At 36.1% G+C, this 17,376-nt stretch overlaps 1 protein-coding gene across 2 annotated transcripts; it reads left to right on the top strand.

The window, feature by feature from the left end:
- The first annotated feature begins 95 nt into the window (after nucleotides 1–95).
- Nucleotides 96–15,531, top strand: LOC113509398 (ATP-sensitive inward rectifier potassium channel 11-like). Of its 2 annotated transcripts, XM_026892734.3 has the most exons (10): nucleotides 97–1,118; nucleotides 2,993–3,140; nucleotides 3,952–4,143; nucleotides 9,954–10,025; nucleotides 10,410–10,520; nucleotides 11,046–11,152; nucleotides 11,637–11,786; nucleotides 12,726–12,845; nucleotides 13,135–13,233; nucleotides 14,791–15,531. In XM_026892734.3, the coding sequence occupies exons 1-10, from the start codon at nucleotides 376–378 to the stop codon at nucleotides 14,912–14,914; spliced, it is 1,866 nt and encodes a 621-aa protein (XP_026748535.2). In that variant the 5' UTR covers nucleotides 97–375; the 3' UTR covers nucleotides 14,915–15,531. The 2 variants fall into 2 exon arrangements, with proteins under 2 accessions (XP_052749447.1, XP_026748535.2); XM_052893487.1 differs by lacking the exons at nucleotides 12,726–12,845; nucleotides 13,135–13,233; nucleotides 14,791–15,531 and adding an exon at nucleotides 12,233–12,695 and having other exon boundaries at nucleotides 96–1,118.
- Nucleotides 15,532–17,376: the final 1,845 nt, after the last annotated feature.

Below are 17,376 nucleotides of genomic sequence, written 5' to 3'. Positions count from 1 at the left end.
GAGTTTTCACCCCATACAAATTTTTCTAAACAGGTAAGTTAGAACAGATTGCAGAATCACCCACTCAATCCAACGACAAGGCCAGCAATTCATCTCAAGCTTAGTGCCCGCTCTCAGGCCGCGCAATTAGCACTGATAACGAGATAACACATACAAACATCTGATAACACCAGCAACTATGTGGAATGAGCAATTACGAAACACTGGCCGGGAAAATTTGTGAACAAGTCGATTAAAACTCATCCATGTGATCGCATTGTGAAATGTTTTGTTAGTGAAGTGTTCAAGTGAGAAATAATTCAAATAGTTTAATATGTGAATGATAATTTTGATGATTCAACATATGTTTAATAAGTATAAATAAATACATTCAAAATGGACGAAGACAATGACAAAAATATAGAATTTGAACAATTAAATCTGTTGTACGATGAATGTTTGGGATATCTTTCTAAAGTGAACGAGACGGTAAACGGAGAAAGAGTTCAATTATTGAACAAATATGAAGCCGAAGAACCCGATGAAAACCAACCAGTAACAGTGGAAAATGAAGGCGGTGATAACGGAATAGACTATCGACATGAAATTATAACGGATGTTATTAAAGAGGAACCAAATTCAGAAACAAGTAGTAATGAAGAAGAGATCGATTATGATTGCATTGTGGAACTAAAAGGCGAATCTGTTGTGAAAGTAACAAATAAATTACCTAGAAACAAAAGTGATTATGAATATATAGAAAATAATCGTCGTGAACCACTATATGCTACTATAAGTAAACATAATAACCAAACAATTAGCAATGATCAAACTGAAATCGCGAATGATATAGATCCCGGATATGAGACGATCAAAGAATCAAATAAACACATATACGAAACGAAAAACGAAGCAGTAGATAGATCAAAAATACATTTCAAAATAGAAAATGAGATATCGGGAAGTTCGACGTCGTTGCCTGGTGATGTAAAGTCCGAAAGACTCAGAAGGCTCTCACAGCAATTACCGAAGATAATCATTACACAAAGCAACTCAAGTCTGAATAAACAGGCCAATGAAGTGGCATTCAGTCAAATTAAAGAGGTGTCGAAGGACAAAACGAAGCCAACGCTGAACAGGTAATGATCAATTTATAATTAGCTTCACTACGACTAGTCATAAAGATTAGAGATGACCTTAATATAGATAAGGAAATGACAAGCATTTAAAGACAGTAAACAAATTTCACGATCAAGTATCAAACTAAATTTGTTTTTGTGATCAAACGCACTGTTAATAAAAGGAAATTTTGTTAATGTCCTCATACCATATCTACATGCTTAGATTTTTTTTTCAAAACAGAATAGAAAGTCCTACTTACCTTTTACGATACCTAAATCAAAATAAAATAAAATGAACGAGAAACAGTCAAATTTAAAAATTATTCTCAACGTGCTACTGCACAATGAAATGCACGAAAAATAATCCATTATTAAAAAAATGGATGTTTAAATTGATTGGTTTTTAAATTATTGATTTTCTTTATTAAATTTAAAAGTTGAATATAGTTCCTAAAAAAAATTTGTTAATTTGCTAATCTAGGATAGAACTAAGACATAAAATAGGAGTCCAGCTGTATAATAAAAAATAATAATATATTTATCTTTTTAATAAAATGAAGCAAGAAAGATTATAGCTCAAAAGTGGCAGTTACGCCTCTGCTATTCTACCATAGCCTTTATCCGTTAATATTTTTTTTTTAAATCTGTTCCCTTACTTAGCTTAACTAAATAATAAACATTTTGTTGAATAACAAACCTCGTTACAAACTCACAACATAATTATTAATATAATTAATAATCTCTTACTCAAAAGATTATAGTAAATTTAATCAACGGTCATATTTAATAGCCCGAAAAGTAAGCAAGCTGAAGTGGCAATAGGCTGGTCACATAGCTCGAAGAACCGAATGCCGATGGGGAAGAAAGTTTCTTGAGTGGCGACCTCGTACAAGCAAACGCAGTGTAGGACGACCCCTCACTAGATGGGGTGACGACCTAAAATGCATTGCAGGGACTTAACGGATGCAGGTGGCTTTGGACCGTTCCTTATGGCAGTTGGCAGTTTATGGGGGAGGCTTATGTCCAGTAGTGGACGGATAATGGCTGAAATGACGATAACGATGATGACTCAATAGTTTTTTTTTGGTGGATGAAAATGGTACGGTAACCCCGCCTGCGCTAACGGGATACGCTGGCGAAGCACCAGTGAAGGGTGATAGTTGAGGATGAAAACAGGCCAGTTAGTCCATCACGATGAATTCATCAGGAATTAACCATGATAGTTTCCAGGGGGAACTACGAGGAGGTCTACCTGGTTGGGTATATTTCTAGCAATGGGATTCTCAGTCTCCATTACTAACAATCCCTTTCCCCCCTGACTCAATAGTTACTACATCCAATCAGGTATCAGCTAGTTTGTTTTCCATTTAGTGTTCTTAAAATAAACGGATGAAATGAAACGGTAACCTCACCTGCGCTGTCGGTATTTATTTATTTATTTATAAAAGACATACCAACAATATGCTCACAATAATTAAGCAGACAATATGCAATGTTATTAGTAAGTAAAAGAGAAAAACTACTATTATAAAAAATGCTTAAATCTAAGTTTGAACAAAAAATCTCACTCCTCACTACCAAGCTTAAGGCCATAGGAACACATCAATTAAAGGTGTATACAGCTCTCACAGATAAGCGTCAATGTACACTAACCAACAATTATACAATTAGAGAAGACCTAACTACCAATCCATATTATTAATAAGCCTAGTAAACTGCACTAAAGAATTACCAAAGATGTCGATATCATGGTCAACGTTTACGGCAACAGTATACACTGGTAGGGCACTAGTGAGAGATAACATGCGAGGACGAAGTCAAATCAACTGGTCCACCGTAATAAGAATTCATTAGTTGTTATTTCAACTAATTATGTTCTCTGTAAATTCTAGGAAACTGAAAAAACCGTCACCGTACCGAGGATACGCCGCGGACTATCCCAAGCGGCTCGTCTCCAAATGTGGAATGGAGAATGTGGCCCTCATATCCAATGTTCCATTCGAGAGGATTCGCTTACTGAATGACACATTCCATACTTTGGTAAGAATGCAATCCTAATAGGCGTTAAAAACCAATTTCTCCATCTATACTTATAATAAATCTGTAAAAAGGTCAATTCTGTACATGAAATATAGTTCCAAAATAACTATCAGCGGGTGATTAGTGATCGATACTGATGCCAAAAATGCAATTAACAAAATTTTTGTCTGTCTGCCTGTATGTTCGTTATAGAAACAAAAACTACTCCACGGATTTTAACGAAACTTGGTACAATTATTCTTCATACTTCTGGGCAGGTTATAATATACTTTTCAGCACGCTACGATCAATAGGAGCAGAACAGTGAAGGGAAATGTTGGGAAAACGGGAGAAGTTACTCCATTTTTAAGCTTCCGTTGCGTGTGCAGCCTTAATGGTCACTTTTTAAAATGTAAAAATGTCCACCCGTGCGACGCCGGGACGGGCCGCTAGTTTTTAGTATAAGTGACAAAACCTTATATTTTTTTCTTAATATTTCTTTATCTTTATCTCAAAAATATGAAACGTCAGCATTTATGAGAAGTTCGACCCCATATATTTCTAATTATAAGTTTCATCTTTTTTTTTATACAGCTCAGAATGGCAAACAAGCTGACGGCACCTGATTACTTGGGTACTTCAGTAGCAGCCGACTTTTCTACAAAGTCTCCCTCTGGTAAAAGAGGGAGACTTTGTACAGAGTTATAACACAAAGAGCATGCGGCTCACTTGATGGTAAGTGACTACCGCCGCCCATGATCACCGACATCACCAGAGGCACTACAGGTGTGCTGCCGGCCTTTTAGTATTGAGATATCATTTATTATTTCAGATTAACCTAAGATGGCGGTGGATAGTCATCGGTACAGTGGTCGTCCATTTTGCAATGTGGCTGCTGTTTGCGGTCTTCTGGTATATAACCGCGTTGGCCCACTACGACTTCGAGCCGAACCCACCCAAACGCACCTGCATCACGGGGGGAAATGATTTTGTTACAATATTCTTAGCATCTGTTGAAGCTCAGGTGAGGAATGCATCACCATCATGCCCAACCAATCCGTCGTCTATTAATAAACATAAGTCTCCCGCATATTTCGCAGCATTTGCATCCAAGTTACTTTTTTTTATACCACTGAGGTGGCAAACAAGCATACGGCCCACCTGATAGTAAGTGGTTACCGTAGTCTAAACACCTGCAATACCAAAGGTACTACGCGCGCATTGCCGATCCTGAAGAAACCTCTTTACATCCCTTTTGAAGAACCCCATGCTGTAGTCTCTTGGGAAAACCTCTGCAACACTTTTAAGATGATCACCTCAACTCGTGAGGAGTGAGGAGAAGGTATTGTTAGTAATGGAAGTCTAAAAGCTACATTGCTAGCAATATGCCCTATCACGTCAAACTCACACGGTTCCTCCTGGAAACCATCATGGGTAATTCTTGTTAAATGTATCACTATGGATCCTCTGATCTGTTTTCATTCTCACCTATTATCTCTGGTACAGGCGGGGTTACAATTCCATTACCATCTGTTAAAAAAATTTACCACTAGTTGCCCCATACTGCTCTTGTCAGCACGGGATCACCTTTCAGCTTTCAAAAACGATTGAATTTACCCGTGGATTATTGATTACTCAAGCTATGTAGCCAGCCAATTGCCACTTATGAAGTCTGACAACAATATTATTAGAAAGAGACCAGAGGAAGACTTTGTACAAAATTCGTTTGCTTGTGCACCTCTGTCCCATTCGTGTTTCAACCGTGAAGCAGTTGTGTTTGCATGCCTGTGTTTCGGTTTGAAAGGTGGGATATGGCAGTGAATTTACAGGATACAGAGGAATAACACCTGAGTCCTCAGGAATGGCAACGCATAGGGGGGAGGGGGGGTATCATTGACGAAAGAGTATACTCTGTTATGTCCATGGTACTGCTCATGTCTATGGGCGACGGTTACCACTTTCCACCGGATTAGCCGTCAGCTTGTTTGCCTTTCTAAATTGCATAAAAAAGAAACATTTAGTATCCCACCGCTAGGTACAAAATCTACCCAATAAAACCAATAAGACATTCGCAAAAAGAGAGAGAAAAAATAAAAAATACAAGTCCAAATTTAAATAAGTCAAGCCTTGATATAAAAGACGTTCGTTACACCGAAACGTTTGTCTTAATTCACGTCTAAATATAACCAAAGTGCCTGTACTGATCATATAATGGCTGTAACTACATTGCTTTGTATTGTGAAATGTCATTCACATTAAAAAGGAGTGTGAGGTACAAGAGGTTAGCGATTTTCCAATTATTCTCTTGACTTCCTGTTTATATTATCTATTAAAATAAAATAAAATTCTGTTATACTAAAAAATTTGTAAGAGTATACATTTACACATATTAATTTTTCTTTATGTAGATAATTCTTTTTATACAGATATGTATAACATATTTTTATATGCAAATTCACAATAAGTTTAAAAAAATTTACAATTAAATAAATTAAAATGTTAACTTTATAATAATATTACAATTATATATCATATTTACGTAGTTGTATCAAAATTTAAAATGTACTAACAAAATGAATAACTAAAAAATAAAGCATAATACGATATATGTAGGTATGGTTTCAACTGTCATTAAAGGTGGATGATTTTCTCTCATAAATTGCAATGCCCCTACGAGGTGTCACGTATTTTATATGCTTATTTATTATAATAACTATTTTGTACCATGTGGCAAGCTAATAAATATAAATAAATAAATAAACAAATTACATAAAAAAAGCAGTTTGCTTGTTCGAACACGCTAATCAAAGATTAGCGTATTATGTCAAATCTGACAGGTAGTCAACATTTACCAGAGTGAATGTTAACGCAGCAGCCGAATTTGAAAAAATCTTTTTTGCCTTTGGTAACTCGTTTCTTAAGGAAGGTGATACGTTATTCAATAGCACAATATAATCCCAGGCGAATCTGCGAGATACAGCTAGATCTCTTAGTTGTATCCCTCGTATATATGTAGTAGTCTATCTTTATCGATCTTATGTTGTAAAATAGTGTATGAAAATAGATTATATTCCATGATATAAAGTAACAAAATATTTTTAGAACTAAGAAGCAAAATCATGTCAGAATTTGCCAAAATAGCTCGTAATTCATATAAAAAAAACAAATAGACAAAATTAAGAACACCCTTAATTTGAAAGTCGCTTAAAAATTAAATCGCTACCTCCTTATGTATTGTACCACAATTTTAAACATACGTGGGTAGAAACGACTGTATCCCATAATAGAATATTGTTGTAGTGAAGGATCACAAACCGTATTGTAGCTAAGGAATTAAATAACACTGCAACGTAAAATGCTATATCAGCCGTTAACTGTCCACTGCCATTAGTTGCCAGTAGTTGCCACGCTTGGCAGGCTGTCAGGCTTTTTTTTAATGTAACTGAAATGTAAACGCAGTTAGACTTTTTTTTTTTAAATTAGATAGAAATAAGGATGAAGACAGCTCAGTCGGCCCATCGTAAAAAATTCGACGAGAATTAACCACGATGGTTTCCAGGGGAACCACGTGAAGGTCGATCTTATAGGGTGTATTATCAGCAATGGGGCCGTTCCAAACCATTTCTAACAATCCCTTTCCCCCCACGCAGTTAGGCTTTGATGATATTTATGAGACTTTAAAGAGAGGAGAGGTGCCTTCCACACAGCCGCCTATAAGTAAAGACGAAGAAGATGCCATGCCGACATACGCATACCACTACGCTGTAAACTGCGTTTGCGCATACGCGGTCGCCACTTAAGAACCTTTCTTCCCCATCGGTTATCGATTCTTCGAGCTATGCGACAAACACATTGCGAATTCAGTTTGTAGATTAATATAACCTCTTAAATAAAAACATATATCGTTAAAGCAAACTGAAATGTTCACTTGCAAGTGCAAATTGCATCAGAATCGCACCAAATTACATAATCGCCAATCTATCGACATAGCGGTCGACTATCACTGGTCAATTCACTCCTAATTCCACAAAGAAGGAAGCCGCTGTAGATTGAACAATTGTACTGAGCAATTGCAAAACTCTTTTAACGAGGAAGTGTTCTAGTTTTATTTTTGATTTACCTAAACTGCGATTTGGTTAATTGAAATCGGACTTTAATAGTTAGTGTTACTAGTTATATCCTGCAGCTTCGCCCGTGTGTTTTACCATTACGTAAAGTAACCTATGTGCTAAGTTACGATAAAACCTAATGTTTATTCAAATCCGTTCAATAGTTTTTACGTGAAAGAATAATAAACATCCATCTATTTGCAAATCTTTTTTTTATACCACGAAATTGGGAAATAAGCATGCAGCCTGTCTGATGATAAACGGCCACTGTAGCTAGTGTTGTGAAAAATGAGCTCCGAGGCGGAAACTCGAGCTCCGAGTCGAAGCTACTGAGTCTTCAAAGCTCGAGCTCTGAGGGCTCGCAAGTCTTAAAGGCTCGAGTCTTGAAGGCTCAAAAGTCTTAAATAAAGGGTTCGAGTCGAAGCTCGAGCTTTATTTATATACCTGATAATATTAAAATGAAATATTTTTATTTAATTGTGGTAAGTATGTATAAAATGAAATAAAAGGATAGTATCAAATAAGGAATAACACAAATTAATCATGTTTTTTTATTGTGAATGGCGTATTGCAACTGATGATAGGTTATGCGTTAGTACCCTACATAATAATAGCTTTTTCCATAAAAAAGTTATAACAGTGAGGGTGGTTCTAGAAAAGCTCTGACACATTGAATTACTGATATACAACAGATAGAAAGTAAGACAATTTTATTATATAATGAATGATAATTCGATTTTTAATCATGCATCTACCAATGCTTCTACCTTCTCCCAAGAAAGAATTCTGGCTTTCTTCGGCAAGAATGCTGGCCATATAGAATAAACTTTATCTAAAGGTCATTTATGTTCACTTGTTGATTTTTATGCTTTAATAAGGACCCAGATGATGCCTTTTAGTTTTGTTCACTCTGTATAAACAACATCGCCATAACGTGATTAATGCCTTTGCAAAATGGAGTGCGATGTTTTAATAGAAAATATATGACGGCATACCTTGCATAACAATTTGTATTTCTATTTGTGTTTTTTAAAATGACGCCATTTCCAACAAATACGCGGCTTTTTCGACACCATAGAAGATGCTGAAGCATCATTTTCTGTAAGCGAAGTATCAGTAGTATCAAACTCAATGTCTTCCGATGTTACATTATCTTCCTCAATCATTTTGTAAATCTAACAAACTTTAACCAGTAAAAACTACCATAAAATGTATTTTTATTTAAACTAGGCAAACTGAACTACATGAATGGCGTATACAAGTAATTATTACAATAATATTAATAGTAATGTGGGTAGTTCTAAAAACTGGCGATAACACTGGATCGGCGCCTTTAGTTTCCTCTGTAGAACGAGGTACAAAATTGTAATAAAAATATGTTATTCAGCAGTGAAATTAATAAAACATATTTATTAGATTTATTTTGGAGCAAAATGTTGTGTAGTGAGCTTTTAAAACAGAGCATATATATATATATATATATATATATATATATATATATATTATCTTCCTCAATCATTTTGTAAATCTAACAAACTTTAACCAGGTGTCACGAATGCGTATACAAGTTTATTACAATAATATTAATAGTAATGCAGATAACACTGAAGGAACCAGCAGTGAAATTAATAAAACATATTTATTAGTATTCTTTTTAAAGAGTCTGGGCTCGAGCCTCCATCCAAGTCTCTAACACTTAGGGTCAAATACTTAGTCTCTAGGCTTCGGCAAGCAGCTCATTTCACAGCTTGAGCGTTCGTGGCGGAATATTCCTTTGAAACGGCACCGTATGTGACAATTTAGATTTAAGCGTGTCTGTATGGGCAAATCCTTACAAACTATCGCATTCATAATATTAACAGGATAAGATAAAATATGATATATACATACATATATACATATACCTGCACTAGATTACCAGCTAATTATTATCTCTCTAACTGCACTGGATTGGCTGGAAGAGATCTCTTTTAGAAATAAGCCCACCCTTGCTAACAAGTTGTTAAACTAATCGCTGTATCTTTTGTTCCAGTGCAATAAAGATTTTTTGTTTTATATACAACTTAGAATGGCAAACAAGCTGACGGCCCACCTGATGGAAAGTGGTAACCGTCGTCTATAGACATGAGCAGTACCATGGACATAACAGAGTATACTGTTTCGCCCATGATACCCCCATGCATTGCCATTCCTGAGGACTCAGGTGTTATTCCTCTGTACCCAGTAAATTCACGCCATATCCCACCCTTCAAATCGAAACACAATCATGCAAACACAACTGCTTCACGATTGAAACACGAACGGGACAGAGGTACCCAAGCAATCGACTTTTGTACAAAGTCTCCCTTTGTATGTAAAGAACCTAAAAACGATTCCGTTATTCGTAAATTCCTTAAAATAGACACATATTTTTAATACTTAAATTTTTACCTTAAGCTTAATATCTAATGCAATTTTCTTACATTAAAAAAATATTTACAATTTCTAAACATAACATATTTTATTTTATTTTATTTTATTTATTAGGCGCACATAACAGAAGTTTACAAATACAAACTTAAATTATAACATGCAAGTACATTAATGTATTGGATCAGGTAAACTTGCCACAACATGTGCACGCAGCGTGATCCAATAATAAATGCGACTGCAACAAAGCCATTAGGTTGCAACTATTACATATTGACTTACTTGAAGTTTATCACATTATATTTTTATTTTTCAGACCACAATTGGCTTCGGTGATCGCGCCATAGACGAAGAATGTCCCGAATCAATAATTCTATTCATAATACAGGTAACAAATTATCGTATTACAAGCTCTTATATCCATGTTCAAAATTTCTATAATTATTTCCTCTATTGTTTGTTTGTTTGTTTGTTTGTTGTACTCTGTTAAGAGAGGGACTGGCTATAAAGCAGCGCTGTGCAGCTGTACTCTACACACTGCATTGGAACACTTGCAGCATCAGCTGAGACAGTTCCTTTTGTATAATATGAGACACTTCTTATATATAATATTACTATATTTTCTGTTATAACTATGTTATTTTTTGTGTTTATACACACAATAATTTAGAAAGTATCATTGAAATCGGTTGTAAAATTCTAGAGATTAGTGTGACCAAACAATATAATGTTTTTTTTTTCATATTAAGATTATTTCACTTTTTTGTTTCAGCTTATACTAGGTACAGGGTTGTCCGGAGTCCTAACATGCGTTGTTTACGCTAAAATCACAAGACCAGAGAAACTGTCACGAGATGGCGTTGGTTTCAGTAAGAAAGCTGTTGTAAGTAGCGTAGTTTAATTTTGTTTATACCGCAAAAGTCTCAAACAAACATACATCCCGTCTGATAGTAAACGCTCACTGTAGCCTATGGATGCCTGCAACACTAGGGGTGTCACGTGCGCGTTGCCGACCCTGAAGAAACCTTAATATATACCATTTTTGAAGAACCCCATACTGTAGTCTCTAGGGGAAACCTCGGCAGGGAGCTCATTCCACAGCCTGAGCGTTCGTGGGAGAAAATTTCTCTGGAACCGTACTGTACGTGACCATTTAGATTTAAGCGTGTGAGGATGAATTCTCTGTCGATGGCGAGCAGTGCGAAGATAAAAGGTGGCTGTGGGCATCATTTCAAACAATTCCTCAGAACACAATCCGTTATACAAGCGGTAGAACACACAAAGGTAGGCAAAGTCTCGCCTTAAACTTAAGAGCTCGATACCGCCTGTGAACTTGGGATCGGCAACAAATCTCATAGCTTGTCTTTAAAAGAGTTGATTTTGTTAATAAATATACATTAAATTACAGATCAGCATGCGCGACGGTCAACTGTGCCTAATGATGAGAGCCTGGGACCTCAACTACGACCACATCATCAGCTCCGAATTCACTGCCCACTTCATCAACACCTACAGGTATTTAAACTAACTTCAAAGAAAAGTTTCTAATTTCAACTATCAATAACAGAGTATACTGTTTCGCCCATGATACTCCCCATGCGTTGCCATTCCTGAGGACTCAGGTGTTATTCCTCTGTACCCAGTAAATTCACGCCATATCCCACCCTTCAAACCGAAACACAGCCATGCAAACACAACTGCTTCACGGTTAAAACACGAATGGGACAGAGGTACCCAAGCAATCGACTTTTGTACAAAGTCTCCCTCTGGTAGACCCTCAACTGTATTTTTGTGTGTATACGCGATATGTTCGCTAATTGTGAATCGGTTTTGATGATTCGTTTTAATCAAAATAGTTTAGCCTTGTCTAGTATTGTATTAGTAGAAGCTTTACAACCTTCTCTATTAGTCATTAATCTATGAGCACACATGCTACGACATTTATTACACCTATAAAAGAGACATCGTAAAGTAATTTATCATAATGGACCATCCTCAGAACAAAGGAAGGTGAGACGATACGGTTCTACGCCCAGACCCTGCCCATCCAACAACGTCAGTTCCTGCTGTGGCCGGTCACATTGGTCCACGTGATCAACTGTGAAAGCCCTCTGTATGGGCTCTCTCCAGACCAGATCGCCAATAACAAGTATGTAAACCAAAATATTAAAAAATTTAAATATGACCTTAAAACAATACCAGACTAAGTATCATCACAGTCCACTGTAGAACATAGACCTCCTCTTAGTAGGGAGTTTTGCCAGTAGTTGCCACGCTTGGCAGGCGGATAGGCAACCGCAGATATATTCTAATGTTTTAAAAGGAATGTTGCTGCCCATCCCTCGTCTTTTAAATTTCCTTACTCGCCTCTTACGACACCGCCATGGGTATCCATTCCCGTAAAGTAAGGAGTAGTCAATTCTATGCTAACTACACAGCTAAGTGTATTCTCAGTTTAACCATAAAATTTAAGAATCCTTGAGGCAAATAGATAAAACCATTGATTTTAAAAAAGTAAAAAGGGACTATGAAATCATTAGCGTCTTCCTACCCTTATCGCAATTATCTATTTGATTCTTTGGAATCAACTTCCAGCAGCAGTATTTCCGAATCGATACGACAACATAACCTTCAAGAAAAGAGTATATTCCTTTTGAAAAAGCCGGCAGCACACCTGCAATGCCGCTGGTGTTGTGGGTGATCATGGGCGGCGGTAGTCACTTACTATCAGGTGAGCCGCATAATAGTTTGCCCCTTGTGTTGTAAAAAAAAACATATTTAATTTTTCTTTATATACAGTCATTTCCGCATCCACTCCCATTCCAACCATATCATCTTTCACGGTGACTATGAAATAATGAATATTTATTTCTGATACCAAAAAAATAGCAGGAGTCTAAGTTCTTCTAAACCCGATGGAGAAATATTTTGATCTCTCAAGAATCTAAACATTTTCCTGGAGATTAATGTAGCATTCGAAGAAGGAGTTTAAAAATACACATGTGTTAGCTTCTATTGGTAAGGTAATTATTTGCCATCAAACGAGCTACATGATTATTTGCCAGATCTTTTTTTGAAATTATTTCAGTTACGAAATTACCCTTAGTCTAAAAGGCGCCTCGGCTTCGATGGGCACGTTCACTCAGAGTCAAACATCGTACCTTCCGAAAGAGCTACTGTGGGGACATCGGTTTCTACCCGTCGTGAGGTAAGAATTTGCATTTTTTATTTATTGGACTATAGATAGTTTCTAAAGATTATTGTTTTGTCTTCTTAGTAAGATCCCTCATACTAATTTTTCTTAAATACTGACATGATTTAGTTACAATTTTATTATAATAGTAATAGGAATAAATAATACCTTAGCCCTTTGGATCTGATCTTTTTCAATTGCTTCAAATATGGGTATTTTGTAAGCACTGTCTCCACACAAATCTTCTGAGCAACGGACGAGCTAGCTTTCTTATTCTATTGCAAAGCCATTCTTTTTATTTCAGATATGATAATCGCAAACTGAAATACGTGATAGACCACAGCAAATTGAACAGTACGGAACCCGTGGAGACACCATATTGCAGTGCCCGCCAGCTAGATAGGTAAATTTTAAAAATTTTATTATTTAACAAGATTTTTGAGCCGTGTGATCCCGGCATAGAATTGGCTACCTCTTCCTTTCTTGCGAGTGTCGTAAGAGACATCTAAATAGGGCGAGGAATGGACAGCAGCGTCCCTCTTAAAATAGCTTTAAAGCCTGACTACGGTTGCCAATCCGTCAACCAAGCGTGGTAACTACTGGTGAAACCTCCTAGGGGAAGGCTTATGTTCAGCAGTGGACAGTTAAAGGCTGATCTAATGATGTTAATAAACAAGATTTTAACTTATTTCATTTATTCGATGATAATAGCAAACAAGAATATATTTATATTACTTAAGCATTACTTACCATTGTGATATAAAAGATCAAACTAGCCTAGGCTTAACTGGTTGCTGATCTTCATGGCAAAAACATCTTGGGCAACTAGACCCAATACACAAGCTTGTTACTACTTAGTTACTTCTATATTCACAATATAGTTAATACTCACATAAATTAGACTGTGTACATAACTGTGAAATGAATTACCAAAAACTATTATTGTATCTATTGCTATATAGTTTCGCCATAGGGCCACCTCTTCCTTTCCTGTAGATGTCGTAAGAGGTGACTAAGGGAACTTAATAGTCGAGGGTATTATATTATCTGTAGTTGTGGGATGGGTAACAGCGTCCCTTTTAAAATATTACCACATCCACCTGCCAAGTGTGGCAACTACTGGCAAAACCCTAATGATTTATTATAGGGGAGGGTTATGTTCATCAGTGGATAGTTACCGACTAATATAATATGAAAAATTGGTGCTTCTATTGCCTAATTTATACTCAATATCCAAATTTATATAAAACTATGAACAGATATATAACCCCGGCCTCTCAAGCCGCTGCAGATTTTGACCAGTGCCGTCTCCACTACTACATTGTCCCTTTTCTCTTTTCCCCACAAATCCATCGTTCCTTTTTTACCAACTCCCTTTACTCACTCCCAATATCCCCTACAGGAGACAGATATCTCCAACAAATGCATTCCCAAGGGTTAATAACAAGCTGACGACCGGATGTAAGAACAAAGACCAAAACTTTGGGCAATATGAATAAAATCATATTATCATCGTGATCATCATCATATCAGCGTTAACTGTCCACTGCTGGACAAAGGCCTCCTCCTATTAGGAGTTTTGTTAGTAGTTGCCACGATTAGCAGTCATGGTTTGATCATTTGTTTCCCTTAATCGCCTTTTACGACATCCACAGAAAAAGTTGGGGTGGCCCATTCTGTGCCGGGACTACGGTAAAATCACATTATGTCGACCCCAAATTATTGTGTATGAAAAGGGTATATTAAGGTTTCTTCAGGGTCGGCAACGCGCACGTAACACCTCTAGTGTTGCAGGCGTCCATAGGCTACAGTGATCGTTTACCATCAGATGGGCTGTATGCTTGTTTGCCACTGTGTATTTTATTATATAATAAGGTCGATGGCCGTGTCCGTTGTTAGGAAATTAAGGACTCATATTACTAGAATAACAAGATCATAATTACATCTTCACCTATTCCAGCATATCCCAAGGGAAAGCTGAGCCAGATCATCGAGCCAGCTCTCCGAGCAGCTTCAGCGACCGGATCTCCACCTTCCAGCTGGAGAGGACCTCGTCCTTTAAAAGAAAATCCAATAAATCATGAAGACGAATGTTCAGACGCAGCTTCTATTCGCCCAGAACTTTTAGCATTTAATAAAAATCTCTTAACTTGAAAATAGTTGAAAGTACCGTGGGCTAAAGTTTATATAACCCGAACTTGTAGACTACAAAGATCGTGATTTCCAATCTGCTGGCACCATTTATATTTCCGAAACTTTTCGGTTCGGAAAATACCGGTAATAAAATAAATGAATCCGAACAGCAGCGGTGAGCTTGCGTTAGATTCTAATATGCTCTGTATAATGACTGCGTGGGCCTGTGTCCAGCAGACAGATAATGGCTGAAATAATGAAATTAATGTGAGCATGTCCAGGGTTATATTCTCTACAAGCGCTCTACAAGTCTACAAATAATTTTTACTACTATTAGAGCGGTTATTTTAATATAAACATGTTTGTTATTGAAAATGCTGTGTCTGCTATGTAGCCTTTATATCTATAAATTACTTTTTTACGACAATGTAATAAAGTTTTAGTTAATTCAATAACTGTTATTTCTCTATAATAAAATAATGTAATAGTGAAATTTTCTTTGTAAATAATTTATTATGTAATTTTAATAGAGAATCTAATGTAATGTTAAAAATAAAGTTATATTCTTTAAAGAGTTATTATTTGATTGACTAAATATATTTTTATACAATGTGGAATGGCAAACAAGATAACGATCTACTTGATGGAAAGTGGTAACTGTCGCCTATTGTCATAAACTGCATCGTGGGTATCGCAGATTACACAGTGATGTACAGTAATATACCCTATCAGGTCGACCTGGAAACCATCTGGATGATTTATTGTTGAATTCATCACGATAGGCCAGCTAACCTGCTTCATTATCACCTCCTACTAATACCCAGCCAGTGTATACCGACACCGCAGGCAGCGTAACCATTCTATTATCATCCATTAATAAAAATATGATGAAGATGTAATTACGAATACTAGAAATATATGTAATATTTTTATTTTTCTTGTTTATAATGTTATTCCCAACCGAACTCTTGGCAATACAAAATACTTTTCTAAATACTTCCTCTTCCTCTTCCTCTACACTTTTCATACTAAACACTGTTAACATATTTAAATTATTTGAGGGATGCCAAAACGAAACCAAAGGCCACAGTCTCGTCCACTAGACCCCTGAATTAAGTGTATTACCTAATTGAATTCAGAATGCGCCTATTTCTTTTCTAGCAGGCGCTACCACAATAAGGTTATACATATCTGTAACACACTCACTACTTCCTATGCCACTGTGTTAGGTTGACAAAAATCTTTTTTAGAGATAAGTTCGCCTTTATGTTAGCTAACATTGTTATTAACTTATTGTTGTTACTGTATGTTTTAGTGCAATGAAGAATATATATATAAAGCGAATGATGTTAAGAGAATGTATTTGTGGAATGTATAATGTAAACGTTTATTAATAGAATAATTCTTAAAAGTATAAATACAAGTACAGAAGGAAAACAATAGAAAATATATAAAAAAAAGTATAATATTAAGACGATATGTATGCCGTGGCGCCAACAACAAATTTCTTCGCATATACGCATGCGCGGCCTGCGCGCGCAACACGTAGTCGCCGAGCGCCTGCGCGTCCTGCGCGCGCATAGGTACATCAAACAAGCTGCGTGCGCGACCGACCGTATTACATATATATATATATATAAAATATTTACGCTTGGCTGCGTGTTTTTACAAAATAAATAAAATATATAATTTTATATGTATGCTACATATATATAAAATATACATCTAATGGACGTTTCTAATAATTAAAATGGATATCTTTGATATACGTATTTATCTTGACGTATTTAACAGGAAGTCACCACGATGGTTCCCATAGAGGACCGAGAGGCCAACATACAGATCTACTCTAAGCAAACTAGCTTTTAAACATAAATTGAGCACGTATTTCATAGAAAAATCACTTTCCCTTTAAACTTAATCTTGCTACTTACTCTGTTTAAGCATAGTTAGTTATTTGCTCTTCTATTACAGTTAATTGCTTATATAGTAATATTTTATATATTTATTTATGTATGTATTTATTATATGTATATATTAGTCCAATTATATGTTTATATTATATGGATATGTCAAGTATTGCTTTATTTTTCCTCAGTATTCAATAACGCACCGCCTACTCTCTCTCTCTGTCTGTCTCTCTGTCTCTCTCGGTTTGCTTTAAAGTTCACTAGTAGAGAACACCGGTCGGTGTTAAGTCCGCCAAATGTACTTAGAGTTTTATTGTGCATTAAAGTTTAAATAATTTGTTCTCCTTTAACCAAAGGTTGTCTGTAAGAGATCGCCCTAGCGATAAGACCGCCTTTTGTACCTTTATGTGTATATTTCAATCTGTATTTATGTTACTGTATTTCATTTGAATTATTCACTTGTCATTGTATATTTTTATTTATGGTGCAAAAAATAGAGTTAA

Source organism: Galleria mellonella, unplaced genomic scaffold (assembly GCF_026898425.1).
Source record: "Galleria mellonella isolate WM207_F2 unplaced genomic scaffold, CSIRO_AGI_GalMel_v1 utg176, whole genome shotgun sequence".
NCBI lineage: Eukaryota > Metazoa > Arthropoda > Insecta > Lepidoptera > Pyralidae > Galleria > Galleria mellonella.
Note: the sequence above shows the minus strand (reverse complement) of the source record. Positions and strands in the feature narration are given on the sequence as shown.

Bases quoted from the DNA above. Each gene is read 5' to 3' on its own strand.
- LOC113509398 (XM_026892734.3), top strand. From the start codon at position 376: ATGGACGAAGACAATGACAAAAATATAGAATTTGAACAATTAAATCTG. The intron at 3,141-3,951 runs GTAAGAATGCAA...TTATTATTTCAG, and splicing joins ATGACACATTCCATACTTTG to ATTAACCTAAGATGGCGGTG. The intron at 13,234-14,790 runs GTAAATTTTAAA...CACCTATTCCAG, and splicing joins AGTGCCCGCCAGCTAGATAG to CATATCCCAAGGGAAAGCTG.